Source organism: Canis lupus, chromosome 3 (assembly GCF_003254725.2).
Source record: "Canis lupus dingo isolate Sandy chromosome 3, ASM325472v2, whole genome shotgun sequence".
Classification (NCBI taxonomy): Eukaryota; Metazoa; Chordata; class Mammalia; order Carnivora; family Canidae; genus Canis; species Canis lupus.
This window is the reverse complement of record NC_064245.1, coordinates 60,946,181-60,965,247: the sequence shown is the minus strand read 5'-3', so window position 1 is coordinate 60,965,247 and position 19,067 is coordinate 60,946,181. Positions and strand designations below refer to the sequence as shown.

Sequence of the window (19,067 nt, the reverse complement as noted above, 5' to 3'; positions counted from 1 at the left end):
GCTGGGGAGGGGGCGATGGGGGCCTGGAGAGTGCTGGCCCTCCGCCGATGTCGCCCCCAGCCCTCCCTGAGCCCACCCCAGCCCCCAGAGCAGTGTCAACACCCCGACCGCCCTGTGCTCTGTCTAGGGGATGACCGCAGCCTGTCCAGCTCTTCCTCAGAGGCCAGCCACTCGGATGTCAGCGCCGGCGGCCGCCTCACCGCATGGCCAGAGCCTTCCTCGTCCTCGGCCAGCACGTCGCAGGAGGGTCCAGGGCTGGCCGCCGCCCAGGCCTCTGCGGAGACCGTGCCGGGCACCTCCAGGCCGCCCCCCAAGCCGCTGCGGCCTCGGCAGCTGCAGGAGGTCGGCCGCCAGAGCTCATCGGACAGCGGCATCGCCACGGGCAGCCACTCCTCGTACTCGGGCAGCTTCTCCTCCTGCGCCGGCAGCAGCCTGGACGTGTGGCGCGCGGGCGACGAGTTCGGCTCCCTGCTCAGCCTGCCGCCTGCGGCCGGGGGGTGCGAGCCCAGCCTGTGCGCCTGCCCGCCGGGGACAGCCGAGTACCAGGTGCCCACGGCCCTGCGGCACCATTATGACACGCCGCGCAGCCTGCGCCAGGCCCCCGGGGACCAGACCTCGGCTGTGCAGGGCAGCCTGGACGATGGTGGGGCCGGGGACTCGGGTGGCCAGATGTCCGCGGGGTGTCCCTCCGGCTGCCTGGGCGCGAGGCGGCGGGGACAGGTGGCGGAGGGCCCGGGCATTGAGGCCCCTGTCGAGACCTGGGAGGCAGGCAGCCCCCATGCAGGGCCTCCTCCAGCTTTCTTTTCCACCTGTCCGGCCTGTGGAGGACTCAAGGTAAACCCCCCTCCCTGAGAGCCACAGCTCAGGTTCGCTGCTGCGGGGGTTGGGTTCTGTCCCTCCCGGCAGGAGGGGAAAGGGTGCCCTCGGTGCTGTTGGTGAGGCACAGGGGGGAGGGCCTGGGGGGAGGGGTGACAGTCCCAGAGGCTGCCCTCTGGGGAGTGGAGCCTGCAGGGAGGGCCCCCAGGACTTGGAGAGGGCGACTAGCCTGTAGCTCAAGTGCCTTCTGGAAAGTGGGAAGCTCTGGGTGGAGCAGGCTGGGGGCGTGTACAGTCCCAAAGCCTGAGGATGGGGTGCAGGGGACCCAGGCTGGTGCTGTGTCCCAGCCGGCTTTAGCCAGGCCCTCGGGGTGATCAGGGCTGGGAGGCCCCTCGCGGGCCGCAGCCACCTCCCGTCCAGTTCCCCTGCCTACCCGCTGGATGGCCATTCTTACTTCTCAGATACATCCCTTCCGTGGTGCACAGTCAGGTCATCTGCTAAAAATTAGCTTCCTCTGCAGCAGCTGCAGACCCAGATTCCCGGGACAGGAGCGTGGCACGGTGCATGTAGGACGAGCTTTACCTGTCCACTGCACACCTCTGTGAAGCAGCGCCACGGGTGGCCCGTCTTACAGGGGAGGAAACTGAGGCTCAGGAGGCGCAGGGACTTGTGGGGTCTGGGTCTCATGACTCAAGAACCTCCACTGCTCACCCACCAGCCTGTTCCTCAACCTGCAGGCTCCCGGGCCAGGGGTGGGCAGGCAGCAAGGTGGTGACACCAGGAGGCCCCTGGGAAAACTCTGGAAGCTGCGCCTCACCCCCTCCACCCTCCTGGCTGAGCTGCAAGGCTAGGGGTCAGGACCAGAGGGGCTGGGGCTCCAAGGCCCATCCGTTTGCGTTTGGAGGCACGTGGGTCGCCCGGAGTAGAGCTGCTTCCGGCGCCCTCCGTGGCCTGTCTGCTCGCCTGCATGGGGTGCAGCTGCGTTGCCTGGTTTCCTACATTGTTCTGCAGTTTCGTGCACCCCAAGAGGCGGGCCGGTGCCCGTGCGGCTCGGGACCTGGGCTGGCGCCGTCCTGCGCTGTCTGGCACCCGCCCCCATCCAGGGGGCCAACGGCTCACCTGTAAATATTTTGCTTTGTACCTTTACCGTCGGCTAAAGACCTTTGTTGCTCTTTTACATTTTTAAAATCGGACCTGTTTGTAATACATTCTTAGATTGGAAATAAAATTTTCTTTTCTTACCATCTTCTCCTTTTCCATTTGCTAGCCTCCCCACCTCCCGCCAGGCCCTCCCCGCGGGGCCTTTGTCTCCAGCCTGTGGGTCTCAGGGGGCAGCACGGGGCCTCGCCTAGTAGCCTGCCTTGAGCCTGAACGCACTGGGGGCCTGAAGCAGGAGAGGCAGCTCCCGACAGCCCATGGGGCGTGTGTGCGTGCGCACTTGCATTCGCGTGTGACGTGTGCATTCAGCTGCATGTGTGTGCACTGTGCGTGGTGTGTGACCTGTGTGTGTGTGTACGTAGTGTGTACAGATGCTGCATTCATCTGCACGGTGTGTGTACACGTGTGTGCATGTGTGGTGCGTGCACAGGAATGTGCATTTGTGCATATGCATACATTTGTGTGTGGTGTGTGCATCGCACATGTGTGATGTCCGTGTGTATGCTATTTGCACAGATGCACACGTGTGTGTGTGTGTGCACATGTGTGGCATGTTCTCTGCTCACTGGAGACCACTTGGGCTCAGGCAGGTGGCTTCCCATGTCCAAGTGAGGGTGGGCACTGCTTTCTGGGCCAGTGAGAGTCCTGGCTCTGAGCCTGGAGCCCCCCTCCATCTTCCCCATTTGGGTGGCCGAGCTCCAGGGATCCCACCTCCCATCTCCTGCACATCCAGGGGCCCCCGCCCTGCCCTATCACTCCCATTTTACCCTGCTGGGGGGCCAGCTCTGTGGAGGCCGAGTTGGGAGCTCTGGGTGGGGTGCCTGTGAACTGTAGCGTGAGGAAAGCCAGGCTTTGGGGGCTGAGCGGCACCCCGCCACGCCAGCTGGGTGGCCTCAGGCAAGTTTCTACACCTCTCTGAGCCTCTGTTTCCTCCTGCGTAGACGAGGATGCCTACCTCCCTGGGCACATGGAGAGGGTCCAATGAGGTGATAGATGCGCGTGGGCAGTAGATGTCTATTCACAGCAGCGGTCATTAGATCCACTGTTGTCACCTCCACCCCTGAGGCACCCCAGCCTCTGGCTGCAAAAGTAATAAGGCTGCGAGCTGCTAGCGCCATGAGTGAGGTGGGGTGGCGTCTGCCCCTGCCAGGGCCCCTCGCAAGCAGAGTGGGCAGATCCATGCTGGGAGTCCTGCTGCCTTGTCTCTCCAGGGCGTGTGCAGCCCACTGGCCCAGACCTGGAGTTTGGGGTCCTGGCCCCCAGCAGGGGGAATGGGCTGAGCTGCACCCTGCCCATGCTCAGCGTTGGCTTTGATGCTGTGCCCGCAGGAGCGGCCCCGGAAGCAGGTGCGGGCTGTGGTGGGGCCGTGGGCCCTTGGCGCTTGCTCCGCGGCTCCCGTGGGCAGATGGTGATCTCCTCTAGTACCTCAGAGGCCTGTGTGTGAGGGCTCCCGGTGGGCAGCCGGCCTCTGGTCTGCGACCAGACTGGGGGCCCTTAGGTCGGGGGTCGGGGGGTCGGGGGGTCGGGGGGCTAGACACGCTCTGCCCAGGTCCCGGGCCTGCACAAGAGCTCCTTTAGGAAGGTGATGGGTTAGACCAGCTCAGTGTGTCCCTTGGGCCTGGCCAGGACCTGGGTCAGGCTGCTGTGTCTTGAGTCTGGGGCATCAAGCAGAGGCCCCCAGGGCAGGGTTGGGGTTTCCACACCCCCATTCCAGTTCCCAGCTCCTCACAAGGCCCTGCCGCCAGCCTGTGATCCCCAGACTGCTGGGGATGCTGGATCCGCTTCAGTCACTTGCCCTGGGCCCGGGTGGGGATGGGGGCGGGGGTAGGGAGGCATCCCCCAAGGGCTGTGGGAGGCCCAGGCCCAGGTGACAATGAACCTGCTGGCCACGGGCCACTGTCCCTCCCTCCTGATCAGATCCTGTCCTCAGCTCTGAGGCCCCCATGGCCCCTTCCTCCTGCAGGCCCCTCTGCACTTCTAATCAGGCCCCCCCAAGAGGCCGTTGTGCAGTTCAGGGGGTCCTGGCTCATCTTCATGGCCTCTGTGGGTACCTCCACAGGTGCTGGTGGGGCGGGGCCCGCAGGGCCCAGGGAGCACCTGCTCCAACCTCTGAGCACCTGACAGCCACACCCCCTTCTGCACAGCCCTGAGTAGACCTTGGAGGCCCAGACTTAGCCTAGGGCTCAGAAGAGGGCAAGCAAGGGTCAGGGCTGCCAGCTGGGGGTCCTGGGACACGTGGGTACGGGGCCCCCTGGGAGATGAGGAGTCTGGGCTGGGGTCCGCCAGAGGCAGCCAGGCCCCCAGTGACCTGGGTGCAGCTGGGTTAGTATCCTGCTGGTCAGGCTGGGGCAAGGGGAACGGGGTCCAGATGGACAGGTTGACACATGTTCTCTTTGGTCCAGGGAGCAGCTGCCTCACCCCCCGGCCTTCTGATGACACACTCAGGTAGGCCCCAGCTTTGGGACCAGCTCCCGTGTGGCCTCGGGACAAGGGAGTGGGGGGCATGGCGACTGCAGTCATGGCCTAGCCAGAGGCTCTGCAGCAGATGGGGCAGCGGGTGTTAGTGGCCATGATGGAGACAATGGGCAGAAGGTGACATGGACGGGGGAGGGGTGGCTGTGGGGTCGGGGGACAGAGTGCAGCCGGAAGGAGCCCTGGCAGGGGCGGGGCAGGCCCAGTCGGAGGATGAGGACAGGGTGGCTAAGCGTGGCCAGCTAGCCCGGAGGGCTGTGTGCATGGAGCGGGCAGGGCCAGGCTGCCTCGGAGCCTTGGCCTGCGGCGGGGAGCCCCATCCTTGAGGTGATGGAGAACAGGGTTGAGGGGTCCTGGTGATGAGCAGGGAGTGAGGGGAAGACTTGAGGTCTCCAAGCTCAGTTAGAAGGTGAAGGATGGGCAGAAGCTGGCTGCTGCCCAGGGGAGGGCCTGGAGGGTTGAGGGAAGCTGAAGTTTGGGGAAGGTTGGCCTTAGGCAGGGTGGAGGGGTCAGGGAGGCTCAGGGGTCAGCTCTGGGCCTTAGCCTTAGGACTGGGGGCCCTAAGGAGCTCAGATCCTCTGTCCTTCTCGAGACACATGACACCTGTTGGGGCCAGACCTGCAGGCTGACCTGCAGTGGACCTCTGGGGGCAGGAGGGGGCGGGCAGGGCAGGCCGGGTCCACAGGAAAGCCCCAGCAAGCTGCTCTTGGGTTCTCTGGGTCAGGATGGGGCACTGAGCTCCACCCCAGGGCAACCTATCCCCTGACGCCCACTCCCGGATGGTCCCAGACACCTCCTCCTGCTGTCCACTCGGCTGCCCCTAGGGCCCTGTGGAGGTCTTTTACCCAGACAGCGGGTGGGCCCCCAGGAACAGGAGGGGACGGGGGCCCAGGCGTCAGGATCTACTGGAGGATACAGACCCTCTCTTTCCACTGAGGCCAGGGTCTGGGGAAGTGGGGCCTGAGTCCGGCAGAGACGGGGATGAACTGGGCCTGGGGTGGTGCGGCCAGAGCCTTGGTGACGGCGGGGGTGCCTCGGGAAGGCAGGAGAGGTCAGGCTGTGCTCCTCTGTCCTCGGCTCTGTTCCGGCTTCTAGCAAGGCTGGGAGCAGCTCTACCTGAAGGAGCGGGAGGGAGGAGGGTGAGGGGGATCTGCCCCCACGAACACTGCTTAGACATGGAGGCCAGGAGGGAGCCCCTCCCCTGCTTCCTCCTCCCCTGCCGGCTGTGGACTGGGCAAGACGTGGCTCCAGCCCTAGAACCAGCTCCAGACGTCCTTCCTAGCCTCCCCTCAGGTCCTGGTTCAGCCCCTGAGGGCTCTCCCCGCTGCACCCGGGCCTCTGCCTCTGCCCTTCCTTCTTTCTCGTCCTCTATTCCTTGGCACATGCCTCCTTCTCCAGGCAGTCTGCTTGGATTTTCCCCTGGCCTCACTGGTCTAAGTGTCTCTCTTGGGTGCTTCTGCCTATCACCTCGGGGTACATGGGCGAGGGCCTGCGTCTGCCCCTCTGTGTGCCCAGGTCCCCTCCAGGCTGCTTGATGGAGAGTCTCACACTGTTGGTGTCCAGATGGGTGTGCAGAGCCCAGGTGGACACGGCGTGCCCGGGGAGGGTGTGGGGAGAGGGCCTTCGCCCTGCTCTGCCTGCCAAGGCTGCACCCCTTCCTGTCCTAGGCTGCATTCGGGGCGCTGCAGGTGCGGTAGATCTACAGAAACCCCTCGCCTCACAGCTGAGAGGCGGAAAGCAGCCCGTTCTTGGCTTGATGAGAGCACAGGACACGCTGAGCTGCCAATCGGAGAAGCCCAGCGCCGGGCCTTGGCTGGCCAGGGCCGTGCGCGAACAGGCAGCCAGGGCCCCAAGCCTGGCCTGGAAGCTGAGTGTCCAGAGGGCCCTCCCCGTGTTCCCTGGGGTCAACGCATCCGGCCTTGCCCACCCCGTGTCCAGCAGCAGCCTCCAGCCTCCCTCCTCGAGGACCTCCCTCCCTCGCTCTGCAGCAGGGCCACCTCCTCATCAGGGAGCACCCCCGGCTCTGTGCCCCTGGAGCACCCCTGCTGCCTGTGTGCAGACTCTGCCGGGGTCTGGAGCCGCTCCTGGGAGCCCCACACCCCTGCACTGGCCGGAGGGTCTCCCTGCAGGGTCAGCAGCAGGAATGTTTGGTAACAGTAGTTTCCCGGGGCATCAGTGTCCTGTTTTTGACGTCAGGGACGTGGGCACAGCATCCTGAGGGGGCCCTGCCCTGCAGGGACCGTGTAAGGAGGGGGGTGGGTCTCCTGGGCCCCCAGGCTGGGAGGGGCAGGAACCATGTGACTGGCTTTGGTTCATGAGATCTGGCTCCACTTGGCCACGGTCTGGCTCTGGCCCTGGCCGGGGTGCGGGCTCTGTGGCCTTCACCCCCTCACTGGGAGCAAGCAGGCAGTACAGTGTGCCCTGCACCCCCGGCCTTGCTGCGGCAGCTAAGGGCACAGGGGGGAAGGCACCATAAGGACCTTCAGGAGACGCCCCCTGGCAGTGGGTGCCCTGTGGTGGGACGGGGACCTGAGGGACACAGGGTCTGCCTCCTGAGGTCCTGGCCCTGCGCTAGGCTCCCTCGACCCCTGCGCAGGGGCTCAGAGACAGGGTGTCCCCTGCAGCTTCAACCCTCTATCTGATCCCTGATCTATTCTGAGCAGCAGAGCTGGCCACCCTCATGTGGCTGTGCCCGGGGGACCCTGAGGACAGGGGTGTGGGGGAGCCTCTGGAGAACAGCCAGCAGGACGTCACCCTTGGTCCCCACGGCTGGGCTCCTTCCTTGTGGCCTTGGTGTGCTGGGCTCTCGGGCCAGTGGGGAAGTGTGGTCAGGTGCACAGCCAGGCGGCCCACTATGAAGTCCCCCCGAGCCCAGCCCGGGCCAGGTCTTCAGGTGCCCTGGGTGCTGCACCTCCCATATACCCCAGGAGGGGGTGCACAGTGAAATCTGCTGCTAGGAAACAGGGGAGGACTCGAGGTGCCTGGGGCCATCCTGGAGGAGGTGTCACTGTGCATGGAGGTGTCACTGTGCATGGAGGGCCTGCACTTGGGGGAAGGGATTTCCTGTGGAGACTCGCGGGTCTAGAGGTGGTCCCTGGAGCCCGGAGCTGGGGTGGGCATGGGGATGACCCAGGAGGACCGAGAGGGTGAGGGTGGGTGGCAGGGGGGCTGAAGACGGAACAGTGGGGTCGCTGACGGCAGCAGGCCTTGGGGCATCCGTGAGGGCAGCTCAGCAGGGATTAGCTTGTGGCAGCAGACAGGGGCGTGGGGGGAGAGGGGCCCAGGGTTTCTAGAAGCTCACTGGTGAAGGGGCGCAGAAGGTGGTGCGGTGTTGGGGGGAAGGCGGGTGGACCCCAGGGTGGGCAGTGCTGGGCCAGAGATGGTCAGTTGGCAGGACCAGAGGGTGGGGGCGGGGGGGTGGAGCTCTCTGCGGGGGGGTCCCCCGGGTCGCCCACCCGCACTGCCCTTCTCGGCACAGGAGCCCCGGGGCCCGGGAGACCGAGCAGCGAGGCGCCCCCCTACCTGAACATCCCCGTCAGCCCCTCCTCCAAAACGCAGCTGCTGTACCTGGGCCTGGAGCTCCAGGGGGCCGGCGCCGGGATCCGAGGTGGGTCCCCATGGGTGGGGGGGCTGCCTCCGGGCGCCGGTGGCCCGGGCCCCCCAGTCTCTGCTCTTGCTGAGCCGTGCCCCCTGGGGCGGGGCCCCCTTCCTTCCAGCTTGCCCCCCACCCCCAGGCTCGCGTCCCGGATCCCCTCACCTCTCCCAGCCCGAGGCTCTGCGGGGGCGGGGGCCAGAGGCCTCCCTGGAGGAGGGTGGGGGTGCGGGCCGGCTCACCGGGGCTGCTTTCAGGGGCCGGGGCCTCCCGCTACGCACAGATCGACATCGCGGCCACCGAGGCAGCCCACAGGGTGGGGGCCCAGCACGCACAGACCCGGGAGCAGCGGCTGCCCGAGCTGGAGCAGAGGAGGAAGGGGCCCCCGCGGTGAGGACCCCCCAGCCCCGCCACGACCACGACCTCGCTTCTGTCGCCAGCAGCCGAGGGCACCAGGGAGCCCGTCCTCTGCCTCGCCCACGGAGGTCTGAGCTCCGGGCCGGTGGCCTCCTGGCTGCAGGGTGGCCACAGCCGGTCCTCACCCTTCCCCGCCCCACCGGCCACGGGGGCCCAGACCCGACCCTTCTTCGGCCTCAGTAAGCCACTCTGGACCTCCAGCACGTCGGGAGGAGCCATGCGTCCAGGTGTCAGGCAGCCTGTGGTCGTCACCTGCCCCGGTGCGGCGTCTGGGCTGCAGGGGCCCCGGGGGGATTGAAGACCAGGTTCCACTGCTCTGGGCCGCAAGGGGCCCTCCCAGTCCCTGGAGACGGTGGCCACCTGACTGATGACAGGCCTGCCCTTGGAAAACACATATCCCCAAAGCACAGCGAGGCCGGACCAGGCCCCACCTATGCCGAGTGTCCCACCCTGCCTGCCTCTGCCCTGCAGCAGCCTCCAGCTGTCCGGGGTCACCGCTGCCCTGTGCCTGGGGACCGTGCTGCCAGCGAGTCCTGGGGGTGGCAGGACTGTTCCACCTTCAGACCTGTCAGGCTGCCGGCAAGGCCCCCACATGGGTTTACTGGCTGCACTGCTTCTTAAGACCCATTAAGTTATGTAAATAGTTTAAAATTGTTAATATTCTATTTTTAACATGCACATTATTTTTCTGAAGGATGAAGTGCCTTCTCTTGTGCTGTGTCTGTCGTGGGCTGTTCCTGACCATGGACTTGCTTCTGTTGTCTTGACACGGTGCAGGTGCTCAGGGCCGTGTTATGCCCACCTTGGTGGGTCGCCGTGGGGTTTCCATGTTTCCTCCCAACAGGGCCTGTGGCCCGGGGGAAGTTGTGTGCCATTTCCATGACTCAGTGAGCTGGAGGGAATGGTCATGGCTCCACAGGGAAGGGTGCTGGGAAGTTTCCAGAATTGGTGGTGCGGGTTCCTGACATTCCTCCCTTGTCATGAAAGGGAAGCATCGGGCTAGGCCCTCTGACCCTGGTCTTAGATGTGAGATGGGGCTCTGCTCTGCCTGGCCAGGGTCTCCAAATATAGCCCACTCAGGCACCTCCTTCCCTTCTTCCCTCTCTTTCTCCCTCCCGTCCATCCATCATCCACCCATCCACCATCCATCTACCATTCACTACCCATCATTCATCCACCATCCACTCACCATCCATCCATTTACCATCCATCCATCCACCATCCAACTACCATCCACCATGTATCATCCATCTACTATCCATCATCCACTTATCTATCCATCATCCAACTTCTATCCATCCTCCATCTATCAGCCGTCCACCATCTGTCATCCATCCATTCATCCATCTCCATCCATCCACCATCCATCCATCACCCATTCACCATCCACTCACCATCAAGCCATCCATAACTCAACTTCCATTCATCCTCCATCCAGCCAATCATCCATCATCAATCCACCACCCACCAACCATCCAACCACCATCCATCCACCATCCATCCATATCCCTCCCTTTCACCCTATCCCTGATCCACTAAGGACCCAGCGAGTCTGAGGGTAGTGTAAGTGACTGACGTTCCTCATATTCTCCTCTTCAGCTGAGATCCCTCAGGTTGATGGGTTTCAGAACACCAGCGCCCTTTTCCTTGCCTTATCTTCTAAGCTGACACCTGTTGGGGAAGCTTGTGAGTTGAGGCAGAAGGAAGCAGGTCCAGCCCTGAGCCCATGAGGGCAAATGTCCTGGGTGGGATGCAAGGGCCTCAAGTGTTGATCCTACAAGCAAATCAGGTTCTCAGCCTAAAGGGCCCCCACTAGAACGCCCTGGACAAGATTCTAGGGTGGTCAGACTTCCCTTTAAATTACAAGGTGGGGAGCAAAGCCTGGGCTGCACACCCCAGCCCAGGGTTCCAGCAGTAAGGGGCTGCCCTCTGGGTGGGAGGGGGCCCAGACGTCCATGTGCATCAACTCTGGGATAAACAGCTTGGAGTTCTTGTGACTTTGACTGGCTGGCGTCTGGGGTCTCTCGTGTTCAAAAGGAAATAAGGCTGCTGTGTTTTTGTATTGCTGAAGCTGGGCTATGGATGTGTTAGGCATTCGTGAAGAACAGCTCCCCGAGGGGCTCAGCCAGGCCCGGCCCAGGCCACCGCGAGCAGTGTGCTTTGGCAGGTAGAGGGCTGCATGCGGAGGGAGGCTGCCCTCCAGCCCATGAGGCCTCAGGGGGTCTGTGGCAGCCACACAGCAGAACAGGGCCAGATGGCCACCTGTCCTTCCTCCAGAGCTGTGACAGGCGGCGCTGCGCTCAGTGGCTCGAGCCCCGCACTGGGGCCTATTAGGCAGAGTTGTTGCAGCTGCTGCAGGTGAGGTGCACGGGCCATCGTGTGGACGTGGAGGGAGGTTTTTGGGGACCCCATGTAACCGAACCCAAGTTCCATCGGCCTGATGCCCAGTGGAGACATCGGGTTTGCGGCAAGAAAAGGGTTTATTCAAGAGGCAGCCAGAAGGGGAGACTGGGGTGGGGCTGGGGGTGTGGTAGGGGAAGGGGTGGGGTGGGGGGCAAGCCTCCAGTCCGCCTCCTCAAAGGGGGAGAGTCGCCTCCTCAAAGGGGGAGAGTTGAGGAAATGTGAAGGCAAAGGAAATGTCTGGGTGACAAGTTGCAGCTGCACTTACCAGTCTCAGCGATCGGTCCTGTTAATGCTTCGGTTTACTAGTTTCACCTGGACCCCAACTTGAGCCCAGGAAGGGTGCCCCACCTTTGCAGAGAGGTAAGAAGTGTCCCTGGCCAGAACCCCGCAGTCCGCCTGCGCTGCTGCCGGTCCCCACCTCCCCATCTGCAAGTCCCTTCCCCTGCCCCCGTGCCCTCTGCCCTTGGGGGCCCCCCTCTGGCCTTTGTGGGGCTCAGGGTGGGCTCCCTGAGGGGGAAGCACTGCAAGTACAGCCGGAGGCCCAAGGTTCCGGGCTTGGATTTAGGGTCTTAGTTCTGGAATATCGGCACCAGACAGGAGAGCTTATTTTACACTGAGGTGTAACTGACATTGGACTTTTTTTTTTTTTAAGATTTTATTTATTTATGAGAGGGAGAGAGAGAGGGGGGCAGAGACACAGGCAGAGGGAGAAGCAGGCTCCATGCAGGGAGCCGACGTGGGACTCATCCCGGGTCCCCAGGATCACACTCCGGGCTGAAGGCGGTGCTAAACTGCTGAGCCACCCGGGCTGCCCGACATGGGACTTTACAGTAGTTTCAGATACAACATCCAGATTCGATATTTGTATATATTGTGACATGATCACCGCGTCCAGGTAACACCCATCACTGTGAACAGTTACAAAATCTCCTTGTCTGGTGATAAGAACTTTTAAGGTCTACTCTCTTAGCAACTTTCAAAGATATAGTATTTTTTTTTAAGATTTTATTTATTTATTCATGAGAGACATAGAGAAAGGCAGAGACACAGGCAGAGGGAGAAAAGCAGGCTCCATGCAGGGAGCCCGACGTGGGACTCGATCCTGGGTCTCCAGGATCACACCCCGGGCTGCAGCCGGCGCTAAACCACTGAGCCACCAGGGCTGCCCTTGTTTTGTTTTTAAAGATTCCACATATAAGTGAGATCATACAGTCTTTGTCCTTCTTACTTATTTCACTTAACATGATGCCCTCAAGGTGCATCCACATGTTGCAGATGGCAGGATTTCCTTTTTTATGGTTAAATAGCATCGCATTATATGTGTGTGAATGTGTGTATATATATCTCTGTATGAGTGTATACGTGTGTGCGCACACATGTACACCACAATTTCCTAATCCACTCATCCATCAGGGACACTTAAGCTGTTGGGTTGATTCCCTGTTGGCTATTGTAGATAATGCTGCCGTGAACACGGGAGTACACGTATCTTTTTGAGTTAGTGTTTTTGTTTCCTTTGGATAAATGCCCAGAAGTGGAATTGCCAGGTCATATCTATAGTTCCAGTTTTCCTTTTTTTGAGACTTGAGGAGTCTCCATCCTGTCTCCACAGCTGCTGCACCAATTTACCTTCCCACCAATAGTGCACAAGGGCCCCCCTTTTTCTCCACGTCCTCACCAACACCTGTTGTTTCTTGTCCTTTTGATTTTGGCCATTCTGACAGGCAAGAGGTGCTATTTCATGGTGGTTTGGATTTGTCTTTCCCTGATGGTTAGTGATGTGCAGCACCTCCCCACATACCTGTTAGCCATCTGTAGGTCTTTGGGGAAAAACATCTATTCTGATCCTCTGCCCATTTGAAAAAAAAAAAAGATTTTATTTATTTATTCATGAGAGACACAGAAAAAGAGGCAGGGATACAGGCAGTGGGAGAAGCAGGCTCCCTGCAAGTAGCCTGATATGGGACTCGATCCCAGATCCCAGGATCATGCCCGGAGCCTAAGGCAGACGCTCAATTACTGAGCCACCCAGGCGTCCCTGCCCATTTTTTAATCAAAAAATTTTTCCATTGAGTTGTCTGAGTTCTTTATATATTTTGGATAGTAATCCTTTATCAGATGAGGCTTCTTTTCAATTTGTTGATGGGTGTCCTTTGCTTTTGTGTTTGATGCAGTCCCATTTTTTTTCCTTTCACTTTTGGTGTCAAATCCAAAAACTCATCACCAAGATAGATGTTGAATACTTACTGCCTGTCTTCTAGTTTTATGGTTTTAGGTTTTATGTTCAAGCCCTTACTCCATTTTACATTAGATTTTGTCAATGGTGTGAGGTAGGGGTCCAGTTCCAGCCTTTCACACGTGGCTACCCAGATTTCCCAACATTATTTCTTGAAGAGACGGTCCCTTCCCTGTTGTATAATCTTAACCCCTTTGTTGTAAATTAATTGACTATATATGTGGGCCTCTTTTAGGGTCTTTATTGTATTCTACTGATCTATGTCTGGTTTTAAAAAAAATATTTATTTGACAGAGAGAGAGAGAGGGTGGGAGAGAGCACAAGCAAGGGGAGGGGCAGGCAGAGGGAGAGGGAGGAGGTGGCTCTCGGCAGGGAGGACCCTGGGATCATGACCTGAGCAGAAGGCAGATGCTTAACCAACTGAGCCCCCCAGGCACCCCCTATGTGTCTGCTTTTATGCCAATACCATACTGCTTTCATTACCACAGCTTTGTAATATAGTTTGAAATCAGGGAGGATGATGCCTCCACCTTTGTTCTTCTCGCTCAAGATTGCTTTGGCTATTCAGGATCTTTGTTGTTCCACACAAATTAGGATAATTTGTTCTATATCTGTTAAAAATGCCATTGGAATTTTGATAGGAATTGCACTAAATCTGTGCATTGCTAGGGGTAGTGTGGACATTTGAACAATATTCATTCTTCCAATCCATGTGGATAGAATCTTTCTGTTTATTTGGGTCTTTGAATTCTCTCATCAATGTCTTATAATTTCCAGTGTACAGGTCTTTCACCTCCTTGGTTACATTTATTCCCACATATTTTATGTTTTTGATGTGATTACAAATGGGATTTCTATTTCTGATAGCATGTTATTAGTGTATAGAAACAAATTTCTGTATGTTGATTTTGTAATCCTGCAACTTTCCTGAGGTCATTGATTAGTTCTTGCAGGTGTGTGTGTGGACTTTAGGGTTTTCTGCATATCATTATCATGTCATCTGCAAATAGTGTTTTCCTTCTTCCTTTCTGTTGTGGATCCCTTTAATTTCTTTTTCTTATCTGGTTGCTGTGGCTAGGGTTCCCAGCATGGAAGGCTAGGGCTCCTAGTAGGACTTCCATACACTTGAGTGTAGTACTGGTGGGCTCATCACAAAGGGCCTTTATTGTGTTGAGGACCCTCATCTTGGGAAAACAAAATACTAGAAACAACTGCCCATCAGTAGAAAACTGGTGAAAGCAATGTTGTACAGCCATTAAGACAAAAGGCTGCTTTTGTGTGCCTGGATGGGAGACCCCACAAGATATTGCTGTGGGGTGGAAGGTGAGGTGTGCAGTGTGGCAAAAGCGGCAGTTTGTTTATGCACCTGTGTACATGAGTGCTCACTCTCCGGAGGATCCAGGAGGACCATGCAGTTTCTCTTTGGGGACGGAGGCCTCACTGAGACACTAGGACACATAGATGGGAAAAAAGAACATTGCACATGCATGTACACACAACCCAGTGCAGGAAAAGCTGAGGCCTCTCCCACAGGCTCCCTGTCCCAGAGGTGACCGCCATGCCCAATCATCTCCCCAAACCTCCTCCCCACCATCCCTTCACACATTTTTAGTCTGTGTGAGCAGCACACACAGTGGGAATCCCCATGGCTTGCCTTCCCCTCCATGACCATCCTTCCTCTGCAGTTCTGACCTTGAGGTGCTGTCCAGTTGTCCCAGGTCCACATGGACACCCTGGGGCCATGCACCATCAGGAACAACATGGCTCCAATATCCCGAAATGGCCTTCGTGAGAGTGGGCATGCAGGTGGGCTAGGGCCCGTGGAGGAGGCCGCAGCTGGGTTGGAGGCCATGTGTCCTGGCTTCCTGGGCTTTGCCAAATTGCCCTCTGACCTGGCCACAAATGCACGGTGAGAGAAGAGGCCCAAAGACGGGCTGCTGCAGTGACCGAGATGGCATCTCACGGTCACTCCCTCTCCCTGTCCAAAGTCAGACAAACGTGCTCGTTAAACGAGGGGTGTGCTCTCCTGGGGTTGCCTGCTCTCCTGGGTTGCCCTCTTTCTACTAGTTGTTTATCAAAAGACAATAACATTGGTTTGTGGAATGTTTGAGTGTTTTGTATCAGAGATCCATTCCACGTGATTTAAAACTGAATCTTCTTTCCTTCATCCTTCTCTCCCTCCCTTTTTCTCTCTTTCATTTTTTTAGAGAGAGAGGGCAAAGTTGAGGGGCAGAGGGACAGGGAAAGAGAAAATCTTAAGCAGGTTCCATGCTCAGCAAGAACCGACGTGGGGCTCGATCTCGTGACCCTGAGATCATGACCTGAGCTAAAACCAAGTTGGATGCTCAACCGACTGCACCACCCAGACACCCCATCCAGCGCCATTCTTAAATTCTGAGTCCCCTCCTCTCTCTTCCTGTAATACTTGGAACCTGATCTCTGCCTCCATCGCCCTTAAGTCTTGCAGTTATTACTTTCATCTCCTATTGGGGCCTTTTGTTTTGTAAACTTGCTCTTCGTTTATGTGGGTTTTTTTTTTTTTTAAGATTTTATTTATTTATTCATGAGAGGCATACAGAGAGGCAGACACACAGGCAGAGGGAGAAGCAGGCTCCCCGCGAGGAGCCCTATGTGGGACTCAATCCGAGGACTCTGGGATCAAGATCTGAGCCAAAGGCAGATGCTCAATCACTGAGCCACCCAGGCGCCCTATGCAGGCTCTTCTTGGACAGTTTGGTGTCTCCTTTCTGGCTTCTCCTGGGTCCTGCTCCGACTGCTGAACCACCCACCAGCTTGTCCTTTGAGTGTGTGTATGATATTCCATCTCTCTTTGTGGCTCCTTGTGTGATTTCCTCCACTGTCATCTCATTAGTCTCGGAGAGTTTTTCTTTTGCTATCAAATCTTCATTCCTGCTCCTTATGGTGCCCCATCATTGTTCAGATGCACTTTTATCTCTTTGAGGAATTTGTTTTCTTAAAGATTTTATTTATTTATTCATGAGAGACACAGAGAGAGGCAGAGACAGAGGCAGAGGGAGAAGCAGGCTCCATGCAGGGAGCCCGATGTGGGACTTGATCCCAGGACTCCAGGATCACGCCCTGAGCCAAAGGCAGAGGCCCAACTGCTAAACCACCCAGGTGTCCCTCTTTGAGGAACTTCTTAGTTACAATTTACAAACAGAAAGCCACATAAATCTTATGTGGACAGCTTGACAGACTTTTACACGTGTGTGAGACAGAGGGCATTTCCCATCACAGAAATTCCTCCCAGTCCTTTTGAGGCAATGCCCACTCTCCAGGTGACCACTATTTTGACCTCCATCCCTAGCAACTAATTCTCTTTTCACATTTTGCCTCTTTTGCTCAGAATGTTTTCAAGATTCATCTATGTTGTTGTAGATGAATATACACCCATTCTGCTCTACAAACATATCAGAACTTTTTGTCTATTCTGTTGGTGAACATTTAGATTCTTTCTTGTTTTGAATGAGACCAAGTTGATCATAAATTGGACAACTTTCTTGCGTAGGTCTTTTGTGGGCACACACCCTCCCCTCCCTTGGAAACGTGTGTGATCAGCAGAGGACCTGCAGAGCACAGGTGAGAAAATGCCGAAGTTCTGCACGTGGTTTTACCATTTTGCATACTCCACCAGCAACAGAATTCCAGTAGGTGCCCATCCTTGCTGACAGCTGGTGTGGGCCTGTGTAATTTTAGTCATCCTTATGGGTGTGTAGTGCTGGCTCATTGTAGCAATTTGCATTCTTCTGATGACTAATGATGTTGAGCACCTTTACTATGCTCGTTGGCCATTTGGAGGTCTTCTTCAGTGAAAGCCCTGTTTAATTCCTGTGCCCACTGAAATACTGCGTGTATAATTTTGGATCTGAGCCCTGTCTTAAACGCAGGCATTGTGATTGCTCCTCATTCTCTGGTTGGCTGGTTTACTTTCTTAATGATACATCTTGATGAGAAGTTTCTGATTTTGAGGACATACAACACCTTGTTTCCTTATCTTTTGTGGCCTGTTTCATGTATTTCTGTCTACCCTCTGGTCAGAAAATGCTCTCCTGTTTTCTAGAAGCTTTACAATTTCAGCTTTCACATGCAGGCCTATGAATCACTGTAAATCATTTTTTGCATGTGGTGTGAGGTTGACTTTCCCCCCAAACATAACAAGTTGCTCCATTTACTGAAGAGAATTTCTCTCCTCAAACTAGAAGTTTCTAGTTTTCCCCTCCAGAATCTAGGTTTTATTTGATTCTCTAAATTGGTTAGGTGATTCTGTTGCTTCCTGTTCTTGGAAATAGTTTTGAGTTTGTCCTCTATTCTGTAAACAATGCATGGGACTGCTCTATCATCATGTGTTACAGTTTCCACTGGTCACCCCAATCTCTTGTCTTCAGGGGGCTGCTTATTCTCACTCAAGGGGTCTTACTGTCTTTTTCACTTGGTTATTTTCAAGTCAATGTTTGTGAACAATGATGCTTGGGTTTGTTTGAGGATGACAGTTTCTCCCAGAGAAGGGTCTTTAGTTTCTGCCAGTCCAGGAGCACCAGAGCCAAGTCATGGGGGCCCTCTTGTCTTCACCCTCTCTGAGCAGGAGCCTGCCAGCCCCCCTTGTCTGGGGCAGGGCAAGGGGTCCAGGTTCATATGGAGACTCTCCCTTTAGACACCCATCATACACCAGCCTGTGGCCCTGAACCCAGGACACCTGGATGGCCATGTCCTTGGGGTGGATGTGCAGTTTCATGCTGCACCGCCTTCCTGAGCTCCCATGGTCCATCATGCCTTGGTCATACCTTCACGGGCTGTCAGATTTCCATGGCTCCTCAAGAGAGGGCTTTTTAATCCCTAGTGCAGGGGCTCCTTTCAGTCAGTTAGAGCCCCCAGCCTCTCATCCCTGGGGTCAGAGACCCCTTTGTTCTTTCCTGTCAAGTGCATCTGTGGTTGCACAATTTGCCCCAGAGGCTCACCTGGACCACGTCCCCCAAATTTGGTGTATAGTATTTCTACTACCATTCAATTAAAGTATTTTCTACCTTCTAATATCATTCTTTCTTTGGTCCATATGTATTTTTAAAGTTCCTGAATAAACCTTTAAAAAAGATTTTATTTATCTTTATTTATTTGAGAGAGAGAGAAAGGGAGGGAGAGAGAGAGAGAGAGAGAGAGAGAGAGAGAGAGAGAATGAGCTGGGGGAGGGGCAGAGGAAGAGGGAGAAGTAGACTCCCTGCTGAGCAGGAGCCTGATGCTGGACTCAATCCCAGGACCCCAGGATCATGGGCTTGAGCTGAAGGCAGAAGCCTCACTGACTAAGCCACTCAGGCACTCCTAAAGTTCCTAAATGTACTTATTTTAATTGTCTTTTCATTACTGAGTCCCTCCTTAGTTGCAGTTAGGTTAAGGAAGGTGATCTGTATCATCTAGCCTTGCTGTGGAGTTCTGGAACTTGCTTTGTGTCCTAGGACAGTCAGTTTTTAAAATGTCCCATGTGTTTTAAGAACATGTTTTCTCCAGGAAGCATGAATAGATCATGCTTGTTGACTGTGTAGTCCATCCATCTGTGTTCTTCATCAGTGACCTGAGCTTCCATGGTGTGAAGCTGGCACAGTGGCAACAAATTAAACAGAAATGAGATAAGAAAAGACATGTAGAAAGTAAAAGCTGATGAAAGCAAGCTAGCAAATGACAGAGGGAAATCAGTGAAGCTGAAGCTGGTTCTGGAGGATATAATGTACAACGGGTTAGAACCTCAGCTAGCCAGATGGGGGGAAGGGACCAGCTATACCAGCACCAGGAATAAAACGGGACATCACCACAGATCTAACAGACATTAAGCAGGGAACAACAATTTTACACATATCGTTTTAACAACTCAGATGAAACTCCTGAACAAACATATAAAGACACAGGAAGTATTAGAAAATCCAAACAGGGATGCCTGGGTGGCTTAGCGGTTTGGTGCCTGCC

At 56.5% G+C, this 19,067-nt stretch overlaps 1 protein-coding gene across 12 annotated transcripts in view; it reads left to right on the top strand.

Moving 5' to 3' along the window:
• The window catches only part of DOK7 (docking protein 7), a 39,659-nt gene extending 30,511 nt beyond the window's left edge, over window positions 1-9,148 (top strand). For 10 of the 12 annotated variants that reach the window (XM_035714154.2, XM_049108559.1, XM_049108560.1 and 7 more), the window contains one exon: window positions 128-2,057. In XM_035714154.2, coding sequence (XP_035570047.2) covers window positions 128-852 — 725 coding nt within the window. In that variant the 3' untranslated portion in view covers window positions 853-2,057. Of the gene's footprint in view, window positions 1-127; window positions 2,058-4,376; window positions 4,424-4,626; window positions 4,647-7,924; window positions 8,054-8,295 lie in introns of those variants that run through there. The other 2 variants (XM_049108565.1, XM_025437853.3) reach the window with 2 other exon arrangements.
• The last annotated feature ends 9,919 nt before the right edge of the window (window positions 9,149-19,067 follow it).